At 38.2% G+C, this 18,429-nt stretch overlaps 1 protein-coding gene across 1 annotated transcript in view; it reads right to left on the bottom strand.

The window, feature by feature from the left end:
• Positions 1–18,429, bottom strand: part of LOC120312543 (CUB and sushi domain-containing protein 2-like) — a 74,877-nt gene that overhangs the window by 14,721 nt on the left and 41,727 nt on the right. Inside the window, exon 2 of the mRNA XM_039353384.1 lies at positions 14,896–15,112. Coding sequence (XP_039209318.1) covers positions 14,896–15,112 — 217 coding nt within the window. The remainder of the gene's footprint in view (positions 1–14,895; positions 15,113–18,429) is intronic.

Here is an 18,429-nt window from a genome sequence, read left to right as displayed (position 1 = left end):
ATGTTACATTTGCCCTATAGCTCCAGACCTATCACTTTCCCATTTAACAATCCATTTGTCCTTTTGTTCAGGTTTCTTCTCTATTATATGATGAGGGGGTTAATAATTATCAACTTTAAAGCCTTATAGAGCGGCAAGCACTAGAAGGTGATACCAACCTTTACAGGCATAAGACATTCCCGGCTAGATTAGACCACACAATAAAGGTTTCAGGGTACAATTCAAAATGCTGGTTATTACCAAGGAAGTCCTTCATGGCTTCGGCCCTATCTGTTCAAATGCAATCTACCCAGTCTACGCTCTTGAGGCGTGTTGTATAAAATATGCCATAAAACTAAGAGCCGAGGTGGCGCAGCAGTTAGGGTGCAGTACTGCAGGCCACTTTAGCTGACTGTGTTCAGCAGGTCAGCGGTTCAAATCTCACCGGCTCAAGGTTGACTCAGCCTTCCATCCTTCCGGGGTAGGTAAAATGAGGACCCAGATTGTTGGGGGCAATGTAAATATATATATATATATATATATATATATATATATACACATTGCTTACTGGTGTACACCGCTTAGAGAGTGCTTGCACTTAAAGCGGTATATAAGTCTCATAAAATAAAATAAAAGAGCATCTTTCCTTCCTGATGTCTATCCTATCCCTATGGAACAGTTGGTCCCCTAATGTAAATGTAAAAATGACCCCCTCCTATTAATATTCAGGAAGGAAGAGGGGAAAAACTGCTCTTTCCCCTGAATTAAGGATTCTGGCATCATGTGTTATTATCTATCTTTTATTTTTAGAGATTTTATGGTTGTTTCAGCCCAGGCAAATTGCCCAGAATGTTATGAGTGGAGTGGCTTACAAATCATGTAAAATAAATAGATAAATAGACAAATCAATAGATTTATCTATTCACCATTCCCTAATACTCTTCAAGAATATTAGAGGTTGCTAACAAAAAAAAAAATCATTATTTCAGCCTTTCCCAGCCAGGTGTTTTTCAATTTTGTTGGCATTCTAACCATCCAGAACTTCCAGACACTTCAGAAAGTTTTGGGCCAGATTATTGAGAGGGCAACAGATTGGGAAAAGCTAGAAGAATCTCAGAAAGTCCTTTTTTCTTGCTTCTTATCAAAAGGTAATTCAGACTGAATTCTCATCACAGAAAAAAGTACCTTCAGACTGAACTACATACTCAGAAGAAACCAGGATGGCTTGTTATCACTCTCCTCCAACAATATTTTAAAAGATCATTAGATGCCACTCAGTACAAAGATGACCCCATGGATTGTATTTCTGTTAGGCCTCCCATGGGAACAGGTGGTAAGACAATTTTCCCAGCTTCAACAATTGGCCATTTCTACAAGAAGGATCCATTACTGATCACTTACATTAAAAAACACAAGGATCCTGAGGGTTCAATTGAAAAGTGCATCTGTTTCTATGTACTATTCAACTTGGAAGACCCAGCTTTCAGACAGAAGGAGCTGTGTGTTATGTTCATTGTATAACAAGTCAGTTCAAATATTGGTAACTCATCAGTACCACTGGATAATAGACTGGAAAGAGTATATCCTACCTGGACTGATCATAAGTTTGCAGACAAAAATGACTGCTCTAAAATAGCGTCCAAAAGAAGGAAACCTAACAGCTGAAGCTTGGTTAGGCATTTGGCTGAGAACATTATTCTTGATTTTTATCTAATCAATAATATATAGTTAGTGTTAGTTTCTCCCTCATATTGCTTATAGGCAGAATCTAGACAATGAGAAGAATTGGAAAAATATTAAAGTTGCAATTTCATTATTCTCCCCTTCAAGGCATTCCCAGGAATTAAACATTAAAGGTGATCATACTGACATGGTTTTGTTTCTTAGTGACACTAAAACATGAGAAAACACTGGGAATCAGCTTTAATGTTTCTTGATAAACAAAAAAAACCTGGATATCAATGAGAAAATAGTATTCAAGCTATTGAGAGAAAGTTTTTGCCAAACAAAGCATAAACAATTGAAGCAAAAAGATTCAGGATCCTTTCAACATTATTGTTTATGATTGCAGGCTTGTACAGCTATTAAACATTTAACCACACTGCCATATTTGACTGTGTCCATTAATTTTTAACAACTGATTATAAAAACCCTGTAGAACGCCTACCATAGCCTAACACATTATTGATCAACAGGTTGGCTTTAGAGAATTCTGCAGACTGTTTTCTTCAAATAGTTCTCCTGGGGGCTTAAGACAGATGAAAATAGCAACATAAGATAATATTTATAGTACAGGATTGAACTGTGGTACTCTCTGAGTTTGGTTGTTTTCTTGCAGACATTTCATTACCCAAATAGGTAACATCATCAGCACACTGGTCCCTACAAAGGATCCAGCAAAACAGCAATATATAAAAAAACCCTCTTCATTCTAAATGTCTATAAACTCAAGTTAGTTCTAAACCAACATTGATTTTGTGCAAGAATTTAAGCTGCATCTATTAAGGCTCATGCAACCTATGGAAATATATCAGAACACATTACAATTCTCTTTTCTTGTTACTCTTGAAAATACATAAGATTTTGTGGTAATTTTGCATTTCAGCAGTAATTTTTATCCTTCAGTTTCTGCTAATTCTCTCTGTTCATTAATCATGCTAATAGAAGGTTAAAATGATCATCAAATTTCTCTCTCTCTCTCTCTCTCTCTCTCTCTCTCTCTGTGTGTGTGTGTGTGTGTCTGCATTTCATTTTTTGGCCAGCAAAGAGATGTTTAAAAATTGGCCTGAATCCCCACTCATATAATCTTCATATTACTTCTGCAAAATGTGGAAGCAACCATTTGTAAAACCAGCTAGCTCCAAGTATTTGGGGTCAATGATAAGAAGATCATTTTTACCAAAACAAAAAATGATGAAGCTAAATGTATCGTTTAGTCATTTGACTCCATTTCTCAGTATATTTGTTACAGACCTCTGGGCAATTTATGAGAGAGTTCAGAATGAGAGGTTGTTGGCATTGACAGATGAAGAAAATTGGCATGTGGGAGACTAAATTATTGAGACAGGAAACAGAAACAGATGAAGACAAACTATATTTCATAATGGGTGGGGACTGAGAGCAGAAGAGACTGTATCTCATACAAATTATAACAGTCATTAAGACTGCCAGTTAACAACCATTAAAGTGTATTTATTTAGGTCCACAAAATCAAAATACATAAGACTGAATGAATGGAAACTCACATAGCTTACAATATTCTACTTCATGGACAGTCACAGTAGTTCAGTATGACCTCTTCCCCACTTATAAAAACTCAGTCCTTCACTTGTCCATGTTTATTTTTTATCTATATTAAAATCTCTCTCTCTCTCTCTCTCTCTCTCTCTCTCTCTCTCTCTCTCTCTCTCTCTCTCTCTTTCCCTCCAAATGGTCATTAAATGAATGGTTATAAGTCAAGGACTATGTTACAACTCCTGGTGAATATCAGAACAAATAGTACAATGTAACATGATCTAGCATTATGATAGTTCCCCCACTGCAAAGAGGACTCCTCACTCAAATGGAATATTCCAGTATCTCCTCTCAGTAATAGCTGTTGGGAAATGGTTCATTGAAAGAGAAAAAACACTCTGGATTTGGGGACTATTGCAGTGTTTCTCAACCTTGACAATTTTAAGGCATGTGGACTTCAGCTCCCAGAATTCCACAGCCAGCATTGCTGGCTGTGGAATTCTGGGAGTTGAAGTCCACATGCCTTAAAATTGTCAAGGTTGAGAAACACTGAGATAAAGGATCTAGCAAGTGGGAAATGAGCAGAGGGGTTCCAAAATAGCTTTCTGAGGTCTGTTTCTATTTCCAAATCAATAATGTGTACCTTACGATTGGCTAATGTGCATTCATCGTCCAGCTGGATGATAATGTAATGGGCATGTCTAATGGAAAGTGAGAATTACCTTGAGGGATGAGGGGAAGAGATGCTGCCCAGAAATCAATCAGACACGTCATTGGTCACTTCCTCTCTCGAAGGAGGAGTCCACAATTGCTTCAATGTCAGAGAAACAAACTTAGGAAGGACCTGCCTTCATTGATTAAAAATAGAAATCTATACCTTTAGACCAGCAACATCTTTTAATGCAGCCTTATCATAAAGTAGAATTAGCTTTTATAATCATGTTTCCTGTCTGGTTTACCTGGGAGGGCTGACAGCATGGGATTTCTAGTTACCAATGACAAGGAAATTCACTACCTAAATACTTGAATACCTTGACTTGTTGCATTAGATGATTGCTTAATTGCCATACTATAGCTTAGAATTATAGCTTAGAATTAGCAAACACCATAACCTTGGTTTTGCAGGAGGGGGGTTTTTTCCCCCAAAAAATCTTTTCATTTTGAGCATTTTGTTTTTCTTGAAAGAACTCAGTAAGCTTAGAAAGCAGGTCAATCTTTGTGAAAACACTAACAGCATCAGCAGCGTGAAGATAATTTGAGATTATGTCCCAATTTTGGATTATTCCATTTGGCAACAAAAAGATTGATAAGTAAACCAAAAAAAAAAAAAAAGGTGGGAATGCACCCTTGTTGCACATCTGTTTCAAATGGAATTTTTGTAAGGTCCATGCACATTACATGCACCACCATTTGAGAATTCCCATGGAGCATAAATGCCTATTAAGTGTTCTTCAATTTGCCCCATAATTTGGACATAGAGAAGAAATTGAAGGCCTACCTAAGGTCAACAAAATGTAAAATTCTGAGCAGGGTTTGGTGGAATATTTTTCAAATTAAAAGTTGAAAAGTTAGAGCATAATCAAAAAGAGAGGTATCTTCCACGAAGTCTGCCTGCTTATGTTCTCAGCTGAAATCCAGTCCAAAAGCTTGCTGTATATAGCTTAGAGCAGTGGTGGCGAACCTATGGCACGAGTGCCAGAGGTGGCACTCGGAGCCCTCTCTGTGGGCACACATGCCATTGCCCCAGCCTTGCCTCCCACTGCGCCCCCCTCTTCACCAGCAGCCCCACTGGAGGAAAGTCGCCCTTAGCCTGGCCCATGTGGAGCAGCGCAGCCAGGGACATGGCAGCCAGGCAGCATAGACAAGACTCTGCCTTCGTGCTCCATCATGCACAGTTGATGCTGCGGGGTGTGTACAGAGGGCGTGGCCACCATGGCACTGCTGGGCTGCCTGTGCGATCTGCGGTGGGCCCTGGAGGCAGTGAGTGGCCCTGCGGGCAGGCGGGGTGAGGGCAGAGCGGGGGCGGGGCAGGGGATAGAGTGGGGGTGGGGTCAGTTTTTGGACACTCGGTCTCTAAAAGGTTTGCCATCACTGGCTTAGAGGTTGCTGACCACACTAAAACTAATTGGGTGGTGGGGAACAGGTTAAGACTATTTTTTTTAATGGCTTGAATTTATTCAGTGAAAAATACAATGCATACCTACATAGATACAGTCATGCAGGTACCATAGAAATAGTTCACTATCCTTCTGGGCTGGCTGGCTATGTGGCTGACTGGCTGGCTGTGTGGATGACTGGATGGATGGACAGACACTTAATGCACTGTGAAACTACAATAAAATATTCAGAGTTAAAGCACAAATTCTCCTACAGTATAGCAAATGTGACTGAATTATATTTGAACTATTTAGAGATTTCTGGAGAAAACTATATATTAATACTAACTCCAGGATTTTGTTTTCAACTTTCCAGCCTGCATTAAATCTTGACCCCTCTATTCACTGATCCAAGTCAAATTAGGATCAACTTGTTTTGCTTATAAGCTCAGACAATGTCAGACAGGGGTTGCCACCTGCTCAGAACTTCATTCACTGTTCTTTATTTGAAGTGATATAAAATAAAGGAAGCAATAGAAGAAAATGAGCCATTTGAAAAAATGTATTTAGAAGCATCTGACTTTTAAAAAAAGCATAATGATTTTTTAGGTTTATGGCCCCTAACTGGAAATTATTTTCAACCAAGTTCTCTAACATTAATAGAGGTATTAATTGGTACAAGAACTATGTAATTTAGGAAATAATCTTTCAGGTAATTAACATGGTCAGATATTGTTATCTTGTCAGTCAAACCACACAACTGTTCAATAAAAAAATCTCTTACAATAATAAAATGTCTTTCATCGGCTAAGACCGTGGTGGCGAACCTATGGCACGGGTGCCAGAGGTAGCACACTCAGAGCCCTCTTTGTGGGCACGCATGCCATCACCCCAGTCCTAGGCCTTCAGCTGGGTTTTATAAAACCTTTTCACTTGAGGCCTCTGCCTCCATGTGCAAAAAAAAAAAAAAAAAAAGATTAAATCAATCAATCTATTTCAACTTCTCACGGAGAAAAAAAAGATCTTGCAAAGTTGGAATTGATTGATTGAACTTTTTGGTCCCACCCAGTCTGCTGTTACCACCACAGCCAGACCCACCCAATGGGCCATGCCCACCCAACTGGCCACACCCATCCAATGGGCCACGCCCACCCGGCACCCGACAATACATAAGTGGGTTTTGGGTTGCAATTTTGGCACTCGATCTTTAAAAGGTTTGCCATCACTGGGCTAAGACATACTCCGAAGGAGACCCAATTTTACAATGGCAGTAGTGAATAAGGTGGTGATTCTCCTAATTCCAACAGCACTCGTTCACAGACTTGAGAAGGATGCATATTAACAAATGGTGTAGGTTTCTGGCATTGTCTCAGTTGCAGCAATTGCCACTGCCAATAGATAGTCGCTGAATTATGCATGAGAGATGTTACTTCACTCCTAATCTTACTGTAAAAATGGTAGTGAATATCTTCTCTGTAATGTTAGTGGTGTTAATCTGAACAAGAACCACAAGAGCAAAAAAATAAGAGAGATTTTTGTTCCTACCTTGGAACAAACATCCATCACTCCTTCTGATATGGAATGCAGGGTCTGCATGGCATCAGATAGTGAGTGAAAAAGGAGATCACAAAGAAAGAACCTATCAGCATTCTGGGAGAAACAATGAGATTTGAAGTAGTACATTTTTACAGATTTTGTTTAAAAATAAACATTCAGAGAGAAGTGAAGATGGCTGACAGCCAGAAAAAATGGGTGGACTGGTATCCATAATCAAAAAGGCAGTGGAAATCCCAGAAAACGGAACTGGGCGTTATGGAAGGTGGCTAGATGCAGGGCTTTTTTTTTTGTCATAGAACACCCAGAACCGAGTTCCGGCACCTTTTTTGGATGGAACCTTGTAGGGTAGGCAAGGCGGGTTGTATGACATGTGTGAGTTCCGGCACCTTTTTTTTTTTTAACAAAAAAAAACACTGGCTAGGTGGAACCAGGACAGAATTGCTAGTTAAAAGGCAAAGATATATTGCAACATTTTGTTGCAGACTTTCTGTGTTTTATCATTCTGACTATTAAAGCATTCAGAGAAACATATAACTGACAAAACAGAGGTGATGCCAAAATATACAGACTCCAAGTCATATCTATTAGAGAAGTATCATCTTTTAATCATTCACCTTCACAATAATATAGAGATAGGGAAAGACCCTGGTGGGACTTGATGATGAGAGCTTTTATGCAGCATATACACATAAAGCTATATAATTCAACCTGCAGTATGAACCAATAAAAGCTAACATATATTTACAGCAGGCTGTTCCTGGCACTACAGCTGAGTTCCAAATGATTTAAGCAAGTCAGCCATATCACGAGATGTAAAAACAGACAAATCCTGGGGTGTGTGTGTTATGGTGTATATCCATTCCTTACTGTAATTCAGTATCATTATGGATTCACCCTCTATTTGGAAATAAATAAGATAAAAATGAGTATTTTTCCTCCCCACTTCTCTTCCTCTCTCTCTTTCCTGTATAGATCCAAGCATTTGTGCATCTCTGATCTACGTAAGTGTAAGCAGAGAGAAAAACAATTTAGCACTGTGTTCTTTTTTTTTAATAAGGGAAATCTTTTTTATTGCTGTACATTTTTAAAACTTTCATAACAGTCTGTTTTAGTTACTTTGAAATTAGCAGTCAACACTGACTCAAAGGCAAAAACAATTTCTCTTGGGGCAAGAAGAAAAATGAGTGATGGGAGAACACTTCCTGACAACACAAAACTATTTTTTGTATATATTGAATAAAATCCGTCTCACCCAGAGCTGCCATTCTGGATTTCTGAAAATAGGATTTATTTAAGACTTTACAGAAAGAATACTCGTTCATTCACACATGATTTCTTTTTAACCGTGTCTTCTTAATATATCAGAAATGGTAAACATTGAAACAGACTTTGGCATTGTATCAATGGATTAATTCTACTGCCCTGAATGTAAAGTATTGACCCATTTGATTATTCCAGTTTAGTGCCATGCAGAAAAATTCCTTTGTATTTTTTCTATCAGTTCCCATTCAATCTGATGAAAAAGAATCTGTTTTCATTATTCCTTTCAAGGGAGAAATGGAGGACATATTCTCATGTATGATGGTAATTCTTGCATTCATTTAATTATGCGATACTCAAGATATGAGTATAAATAAATGTTTTTTTTAATCCAGTCTTTTTCTGCCTTTCTGGTTCCCTGGGGTTCACTAACAGCAGTGTGCAAAATGTTCTGAATCCAAGATAGTTTATTAAAAAGAGAGCTATACTGAGCGTAAAACAATCCTTTTAGACCCAATACCATCCACTTCAATTATTTCAGTATGTTTGAAATGTAAAGCACTTTCAAAATAACCAAAACAGTCTATTTCAAATGCAAAACAGCTGTTTTCTCTTGAAAAAAAACTACCTCAGGCTTGAAATGAGATATTTTGCATTTATGGTGGTTCAGATTTGAATTACTTTGCACGCTCTTATTCAAGAGGATCTTAAGGAACTTCCTCAAGGGGGCAACAGATTAGGAAGAGAAGACAATCAATGAGATTGGAGGGTGAGGAACAAATATATGGCAGAAAGTCAAGACATCATTGCTACCACTTTTAATGTTCCAACAAGCTCAAAATCAGTAGCAGCAGAAACTTGAAATCCAAGTTACAACATCCTGGGGGGGGGGGGGAATAGAAGAGGATGACTCTCCTAGTATAATAAATGGCAGATTTTGGTTCAGTATTTTTCCAAATACTGAATTCCCTACTTGCTTTTGCCCCCCAAAATAACAGTTCCTAGTTTTCTTCTGTTTTTTTTGTTTTTCCCCCTGAAATGGTATTATTCCTTATACTGTACCATTTCTTCCTTCCAAAAACACTCTCCTACAATTCTTTCTCTCCTCCTTTCTGGGCAATAACTCGTATAAATTTTGATAAATGGTATACAGTTATCCATCTCCAGGCTGGGAGTTTGATGATGAATGGAATGCATTTCAAAAGCAGAGAAAGGAGGAGTACGACAAAATATATTTATATAATTGATGACCTAGAAAAGAAATATCCTCCCATACTTTCAATTGTTTTAGAAAAAATAATAAGAAAAAGGCAGTGGGAAAAATTGTCACTAGAAACAAATCACAGAGGATAAGAATTATTTTTTAAAAAATACTATGAGGATATTACTCTTTCCAAACTATTTTTCTTACACCATTAGTTTCTCGTGTGCTAGTCATATTTGGGCACAATACAACATTGTAATATTTATGTTTCAGGCACGCAACAACAATTAAAGCTCAAACATTCTCTTGAGATGACAATGTTCTGTAGTAAATTTTTGAATCTGCTCTGCTTTTAAGTCAAGTTCTTGAATGTTTATTATGCCCACTTTCAAGAAATCTGACATGAACTAAGGAAGATTTTAACATGGAATTCCTGGAGTCAGCATCTGGATAGTGAGATGGGTGGCATATAAATTTAATAAAAATTATATATAAATAAATATTTCTTACTGCATTCTACCAACCATAAAATCAGACTTTCTAAGCAAAAATGGCCTATAGACTTCTAATCTTCTGGAGGACTTCAGAGGATCAGAGCAGAACTACTCCAAGAAGCAAACTATGCCCTATTTGAAATGTCATGCCATCACAATCAAACCATGATGCTCTCCAATTTCAGGACCGTAATTTTGTGATTCTGAAAAAATGCAAAGGGGGTAGACTTGTTCAAAACATATGTAAATCTTTTGACATTGTCTAATAACCCTGTTATATGGATGAGCAATTTGTTTGGGATAAGAGCCAGGTACTGAATTTAAGTGGCAAGCCAGGAGCTGAAAAAGTAAATAATTTAATTTTATTTAAGTTTAAATAATGTTTATTAATATTACTTTCCATGCATTTCAAATCCCCTATCATAGAAGAAAGTATATAAACTTACTGGAATTTTTGAAGATGTTCCATCTAAGTTCTGGTCATTGACTGTAATTAAGGACATTGATCAATTTTCTGGTTGCTTGCTAGATGTAGACTTAGATATATATAAGAATGTTCAGACTGCTTTTTTTCTGGATAACCATTTTACTTCCTACCTATTCTTTTTTTCTGTTAAAAAAAACTTTTTCAGGAGAATTAAAGTTGACATTTTTAATTAAGAAGAAACAAGCAGGATAGACAAAGCCTCCTTGTAACTCTCATAAAATCTTAATATTTAATGATCCATTTATATTCATGAAAGGGGAGTTAATATCCCAAAATACCCTTTGTTCTTCCTTTTGAAAATTAATATATTTCAGCTAATAGGGAGATAAACTGTTTTGCTTATACTTTGCATTGTAAGAAACATGTACAGAAGAAATCTAGGAACTTCCAAACCAAGAGCAGACCTTGGACTCCCATTTTCCCTAGAAATGCAGTGCTGTTCCTTCCTTTAATAGTCTATTTCCTTACTAAGGAATGGATCAGAAAATCATAACAAAATTTATAAAAGCAATATGCTCAAGGCACAATTTATTTTACACATTGTCATGCAAAACCTAGCCACATTCAGAGAAATAATACTATGCTGGTGATACAGCAACAAGAAAATAGAATGAATCTAGATGGCCTGAGAATCTGACAAAATGGGAAGTTATTAGTTGTAACTGGGCATCTTTATCCTTACAATAAAGGCAATATAATAAAACACGACTTAATGTTTCAATAACTCCTTCACTGCAGAATCAATTCTGTTTGAATAGAATTTTCCCCAAAGAAAATTGTTGGAAAGGCAATGATCTTGACAAAGAGTTCTTCTGAATCTGGGAGTTATATTATTATTTTTTAGCTTAAATATCTTGCTAGCTTGAAGAAAGGGGACCAATTTTCCAGGAACACCTTTTTAGTTATGGCAGACAGAACTAATTAGCTTTCCACTTCCATCCAGTTTTAGAATTCTTATTTAACCCAGCTCAATTGTTGTGATATCCTTAAATGCAATAAGGTACAATATAAACAGAAAAATGCTGGGTTCTTTTCCTTCTCCAGAAAAACTGCTAATATTATGGTTTCTAGCTTCTCAACACTAGGGACATCTGTATTTAAATTGTTTGCCTTCTTAGAAGAACAGAAATCAATAGAATCATTTTGAATGTGTTTTTTTTTTTTTTTTTACTTTATGTTAAAGCATTGTTCTGCTTCCCTAAATCACTGAAGATTCCTCCAATTTGGGTCACACAACACAACAAATTGCTTGGATTTTATTTTATTTACCACTTTTTGAGGGAAAAAGAAAGAAAGAAAGAAAGAAAGAGAGAGAGAGAGAGAGAAAGAAAGAAAGAAAGAAAGAAAGAAAGAAAGAAAGAAAGAAAGAAAGAAAGAAAGAAAGAACCTTTTGGCTGTTACAAACAGTAGACTTTTTTTTTTTTTTACCATTAGAATTTTATTCCTCTCACTCACCATCGGAGCTGCTTTTCACAATCATTTCTGCTTCTTTAACCCAGATTCTTCCAGCCGAGCTGAGGCACTAAGTCGTCATGGGACTTGTTTGGACGTTACACCAAGGAGCAAATGGCTTTTTGGATAACATAATACTTGAGAAATATTCCTTGTACTTCAAAGTCAGAAGAGACCAATACAAGTTGTCAACATCTGATTTCATGTACAAAACAGAATCACACAGAAATCAGCCAGTTGCCTCTTGCCTTAAGCAATGATGGGAGAACATCTCCATTCTTACTAAATTTGCTTGGTTCTAAAACTGCAGCAGGAAAATAATTAGACAACAAGCTTAAACATCTCTGTATAGAGAATCATGGTGGGCGTTGGCTTTTACGCTCTCCTTATTTATTCAAACTGCATGCTGCAAATATATTGAGGAAAACTGGATTGAAAGGAGATAATAATAATAATAATAAAGTTAGAAGGGACCTTGGAGGTCATCGAGTCCAACCCCCTGCTCAGGCAGGAATCCTACACCATTTTAGACAAATGGCTGTCCAGTTTCTTCTTAAAAACTTCCAGTGTTGGAGCATTCACCGCTTCTGGAGGCAGGTCGTTCCACTGGTTCATTGTTCTAACTGTCAGGAAGTTTCTCCTTAGTTCTAGGTTGCTTCTCTCCTTGGTTGGTTTCCATCTGTTGCTTCTCGTCCTGCCTTCAGGCGCTTTGGAAAGTAGTTTGACTCCCTCTTCTTGGTAGCAGCCCCTGAGATACTGGAAGACTGCTATCCTGTTCCCCCTCGTCCTTCTCTTCGTTAAACTCGACATACCCAATTCCAGCAACGGTTCCTTATATGTTTTAGCCTCCAGTCCCCTAATCATCTTTATTGCTCTTCTCTGTACTCTTTCTAGAGTCTCAGCAACTTTTTTACATCGTGGTGACAAAACAGGATGCAGTATTCCAAGTATGGCCTTACCAAGGCATTGTAAAGTGTATTAATACTTCACGTGATCTTGATTCTATCCCTCTGTTAATGCAGCCCAGCACTGTGTTGGCCTTTTTTGGCAGCTGCAGCACACTGCTGGCTCATATTTAAGTGATTGTCTACTAGGACTCCGAGGTCCCTCTCACAGTTACTACTATTGAGCAAGGTACCGCCTATACTATACCTGTACATTTGGTTTTTCTTGCCTAAATGTACAACCTTACTTTTTTCACCATTGATGAGTGTGGTTTTAAAACTGGAAGAAGAAATATCAGTAATTTATGCTATGCTGATAATACAGCTCTTGTTAACTAAAATGCAAATAATCTAAAAACTTTATTAATAAAAGTAGAGGCTCATACTGGGAAAAAAAGCTAGGTTAAATATAAAGAAGACCAAGCTAATAGCAGTAGATACAACAAACATCCCTAGGACTGACTATGCCAGTGGTGGCAAACCTATGGCACGCGTGCCAGAGGCAGCACTCAGAGCCCTCTCTGTGGGCATGCACACCGTGCCCCAGAGACGGCAACCATCCCTCTTCCACCAGCCACCTACTAACTCACCGAGGTCCCACATGGCTGGATGTATCCTGGCACGGCTGGTTTCCCTCCCCCCCCGTCCCTCCTGACCTCGCATGCTCTCCTTTTCCCAGGCACAACCCACTGCATTGCCTCCTCAGCTGTAGACCGGCCTTCCAGCTCAGAGGCAGCTTCTCTGAACTGTTGGCGGCGGGCTGTGGAGCCCCAGAGTGTGCCGGTCAAGGAGCCAGCAGGCTGTGCCTGCTGATGGACACCGTCGGCCCCCATGCGCTTGCTGGTCTCTGTGTGCACAGGCCGATGGTGTCAGGCAGCAGCCGCCCTGGCCCCTGCCTTGCCTTGCCTTGCCCCGCTGCAATTGGCATCCCCGTCTTGCCTCACCCTGCAGGACAAGCCTCCTGCCCACCACCCCACCTGCCAGAGATCCCCTGGATCTCCCCCAACACTGCCACAGGCATCCCTCCCCATAAGCAACATCGAGGTGACCATGCCCACCTTTGGCCACACCCACCCTGTCTACCATGACCACCACAGCCATGCCCACCCAGTGGTCCACGCCCACCTGGCACCCGGTGATAAATAAGTGGGTTTTGGGTTGCAGTTTGGGACACGGTCTCTAAAAGGTTCGCCATCACTGGGCTATGCAGCATTTAAGTAGTAGATAGTGTCTGCCTTTTAGGATTGAATATTAATTGTAAAAGAGCTAGCAGACAAGAAATATGCAGCAGATTAGCACTTAGTAGGACAGCAGGGAAAACCTTGGAAGAGATAATCAGATCCTATGACATTTCTATACAAAGATCAAGACTGTGCTAATATGGTTTTCTCTATGACACTCTGGATTGTAAAGAAACAGGATAAAAAGTATTGACACTTTGTAACTTTGATGTTAGAAAACACTCATGAGAAAACTATACGTTACCAGGAAAAAAGAAAGAAATGGCTCTTTAAAAAGATCAATCTTGAGTTCTCACTTGAGGTATAAACAACCAGACTCAAACTATTATATTTTAGACATATGACGCAAAGTTCCTTTGAGAAATCCATAATGTTGAGAAAAGTGGAAAGAAGGATAAGAGGAGAACCATCAGCAAGATGGATGGGTTTGATTACAAGAGCAATGAGTGCTCCACTAACAGACCTAAAAGGCCAGGTTGCAAATAGATGCCCTTGAAAAGTTTATTTATGTGATTGCTAAAGAGTCAACACCAATTTGGCAGGACTTAATCATTTTAAAGAATGCTGAAAGGTTGCAATATTTCTTCCTCTTTCCGAAGGTGCTAATCCAAAGTTTCTAAAAGTGGGGAATGTGATAAGAGAATCAACTGGTTTTCTAAGAATAGGTTGTCATCATTGTCTGATTAATTTCATTAGAAGTCTCAAGCAGTACACTAACTGTACTGATAGCTCCATGGCACTGAACAAAATTAGCAGTATTTTTTAGCCCTTATCAAGTGTGCAGAGTCCAGACAGTTTAGATAATTTCATAAAAGAAAAATAAAATCCCATTTTATTGAAACATAAAACTCTCCATCTATGTGTTTTAATCCAAGCAACAGACATCTTAACTTGTATGTGAAAATTTTCCTGCTGCAAGTGATAAATATTTTTTTTTTCTTCCATACCTTGTTCTTAGGCTTCCTTGTTGGGGCAACCCATCATAAACAGATAAGACATCGAAATCTTCCTCTAGCGCAAAGGACTGGAAAACAAGTTGTATTCTGTTCTGTTCTGTGGCGGTGATTGTCCAGGTACAGTTTGCATAATTTGGATAGCCGTACGGGAACCCCGGACTTTGTATTGTCCCGTTTGGACCTTGCAAAATGTAACTGCAGTTTTGGGCTGAGAAGAAGAAGAAGAAATACAAAACACATTAAAGAGGGCATTCTTTTTCCAGCATTCCATATGGGCAACTCATTAACTATTGGAGAGTAATATTAATATTAAACCCCTAGTACATTTGTATGGGAGATCCTTAAATTTAGTTATTTCAAACCAATAGAATAATTGATAATCTGTGGAAACATATCCTCTATCCATCCATGACTCTGATTATATATAGCAATACAAGTACACAAGATATTTATATATGCCAAACCATGTTTTAATCAATGCAATAATAATAAAAGAAAGTATCAATAAAAATAGGCACTTTGGGTGCAATCCCAAAACAGCTGGAGCACCAATTGAACACCATTAGCATTTATTAAGTTACCATCAGTCAAGTGCAAAAGCAGCTTTACTTGGAACAGCATACATCCTGAAATGATACCATTTACTCATAAAACAACAATATCTGCCTATTCCAGGTCCTTGGGAATGACTCAATAGGTGGATAAAAATGCCAAATCCAGTCTAAATGTCTGGCTGACTGGGTGATTAAGTATAATAATAACAATAAAAGTAAACATAAGCATGTCTTAAAATGGAGATTGGTAACATGGAGATAAAAAAATTGACAGGTCCCTGCCCAGAGTGCTGGTTGCTTGGGAAAGATGAAGGAGAAGAGGTAGTAGAGAAGAGAGAAACTGTTCAACAAAGCATGGAAGAAAAGGAGAGAAAGAGAAACAAAACAACGGAGAAAGCAAGACCCAGAGGAAAGAGAAATAATGGTGCCAGTTCTCACTACACCAACAAGCACTACTGTAAATACACACATGTCCCTTTTCAAAAAATTACTTGGAACCCCAAACAATATTTCTCTTGAAAGGAAATCCACAGATTTCTGCCTTTTAAAAGTGACTTAAGTCCAGTTCTGTGGTTGGTTGCTGATATTCTGGGCTTCCTCCCTCATAGATCTTTGACGTCCACATTGATCCCAAGAGGAGAGATTGTCTATAGCTGGATTATGCAAATGCCCATCTTTATTAGGGTGACTCCAGGAGGACTGCAGAAGACATAGTCATGCCATTAACTCAAATCAGCCAAGGGAAGCTACATGGCCTTTTACAACAGAAATGAATCACGGAGAGTGATACATCAATAGCTTCCTTGGGGCTTTTTCAGTTGGAAGAATCTTGGTTGTGGCCACATCTAGTTATATGATACAACAAGATATGGTGCCTCGGACTATGTCTGAGAAAAGTCAGGCTGAAATCTTCCTTTTAACAAAATGTTCAAATTGATTCTGGTTGGCCAACTTCACAGAGTAAGATGGCAAGATAAATTTGGTGGTGGGGAGAGGATTTATTCTAATTAACTCATCTTACTGCTTCATGATGATATGTTAATGATTATGATATTTTTTTGTGTCAATCACTCCCACATGCTTATTATATACAGCATATTTTGAAATTCAGCATCAATTCTCTTTGACAGGAAATGAGTAAGAGAATCTGGCTACCAGAAGACAGTTTTCTCTCAGTACAACATGTGCCACTTCTGCCTGTTTTGGAGAGATATAGTTAAATTATCACTTAAAAATAGGAAAAATAGTGTTTTTGTTTTCAATAAATGCTGTTTTATGCTGTCCAGGTACGTCCTTCACAACTTAGGCTCATTTTGCCTGAAGAGAACTTTGAGGTGAATTTAGAGGTCCCTTATACACAAAATATGTTATATGTTTAGAAATGTGATAATAAAATAAAATAAAATCTATATAAATAAAAATGTAAATGTTCGTTTGTTCAAAATCTTAAATCTCCAAAAGTTCTTCACCGATTGCTTTGAAATTTTGACACAACGTTGCATTCGAATATGCACGTGTTTTTATCTACCTATATTATATAGATGTCACACCTGTGACAGGTAAAACATGCTTTTTTGAAAAACAGTGCCATCTGTTGGACGTAATCTTTATATCTGCACACACAACGGAACAACAAAACGTATTGTATAACCACAAGCATTGTGAAATTAAACATATTACAAATGTGCGCTTTCTCTTTTCTTTCTTTTCCATTTAACCACACTGAGCCACATTAACGTGTGGCTGGGTACAGCTAGTAATAAAATAAAAACATAGCTTCAAAATGTGAAAGAAGGGAACAGAATTTCAGAAAGACCAAATCTTTATTATCAAGTGAAAGAAGTTTAGTCATCTCCAAATTGGTCCAAAGTTCCAAACACAACCCTGAGGAGAAATTGGAAGTTTGGACTCAACAGTTGAGAAGTAAAGAATATATTCTAATTAGTAAAAACTGTGGAGAAAGAAGGTACATTTTTCCTTCATCTTTAAAGGTCCAACAGAAGATGTTGGACCAGGGCTGGAGAGAAACCAGGTGTACTTCACAGAAACTCCCAGGCCAGTTTTCCTCTCTCAACCTTGCTTCACAGAGGTATTGTTGTGGGAAAAACATGGAAGGAGATACCACTAAATATGCTGCCTTCAGCTCCTGAATAAAAACCGGGAAATATATCTAATTACTAGTTAAGTTAAAAATCTTGGATGGTGCTTTCAAATAATAACTTCTCTCCTCGTGAGGGCCAATAGGGTGCAGTAGTGGAGGTAAAGGATTAAGACTAGGGAGACATAGGTTCAAATCCACCCTCAGCCAGAGATACTCATTAGCTAACTTTAAGGCCCAGTCATTCTCTCAGTCCATCCTCTGCAGAGCTCCTGTGAAGATAAAATGAGGAGAAGAAATACCTACAGTATGTAAATAGCCTTGAACTCTTGGAAAAGAGGCAAAACAGAAATCTAGCTAACAAACTCCAGGAAAACCTTTATTTTCATTTTCTCCAGGTCTCTTTGAGAGACAATGGAGCTCCCTTTCTCCCTGGCAACTTCCATCCACCCATCAACTCCCATTTTCATGACTGTCAGAAAACACAGTGGCAATGTAAGGGTAGAGCAAGCAAAGACAGAGAAAGTAATCTGATTTCCCAACTTTTAATTTCAACCATCAGGAAATGTCAAAAAGACATGAAGATAGTAGTAATTTAGAAAGGCTATGTCTCCACGGGGATGTCACAAGTCTGCCAGATGCAGGCAGTCTCCTAATTATGTGCTTCCAAGTTCACTCTCCTCTGATATCCTAACACCAGCACAAACAACCAAACTTCTGTACACTGAAATGCTAATCTTATCCCACGGATTAGTCTTTTCACATTCACCTCTATACAACAATCAGCTTTTCTTTCTTTAACTTTAAAGAAATCTAGGGAGCCCAGATTACTCCTCTTTATTCTAGTCTTTACAAGGGATACAACTGCCATAA

Source organism: Crotalus tigris, unplaced genomic scaffold (genome assembly GCF_016545835.1).
Source record: "Crotalus tigris isolate CLP2741 ecotype Arizona unplaced genomic scaffold, ASM1654583v1 scf7180000018517.1768243, whole genome shotgun sequence".
NCBI classification, from domain to species: domain Eukaryota; kingdom Metazoa; phylum Chordata; class Lepidosauria; order Squamata; family Viperidae; genus Crotalus; species Crotalus tigris.
The sequence above is the reverse complement of the archived record's forward strand: the minus strand, read 5'-3'. Positions and strand labels throughout refer to the sequence as shown.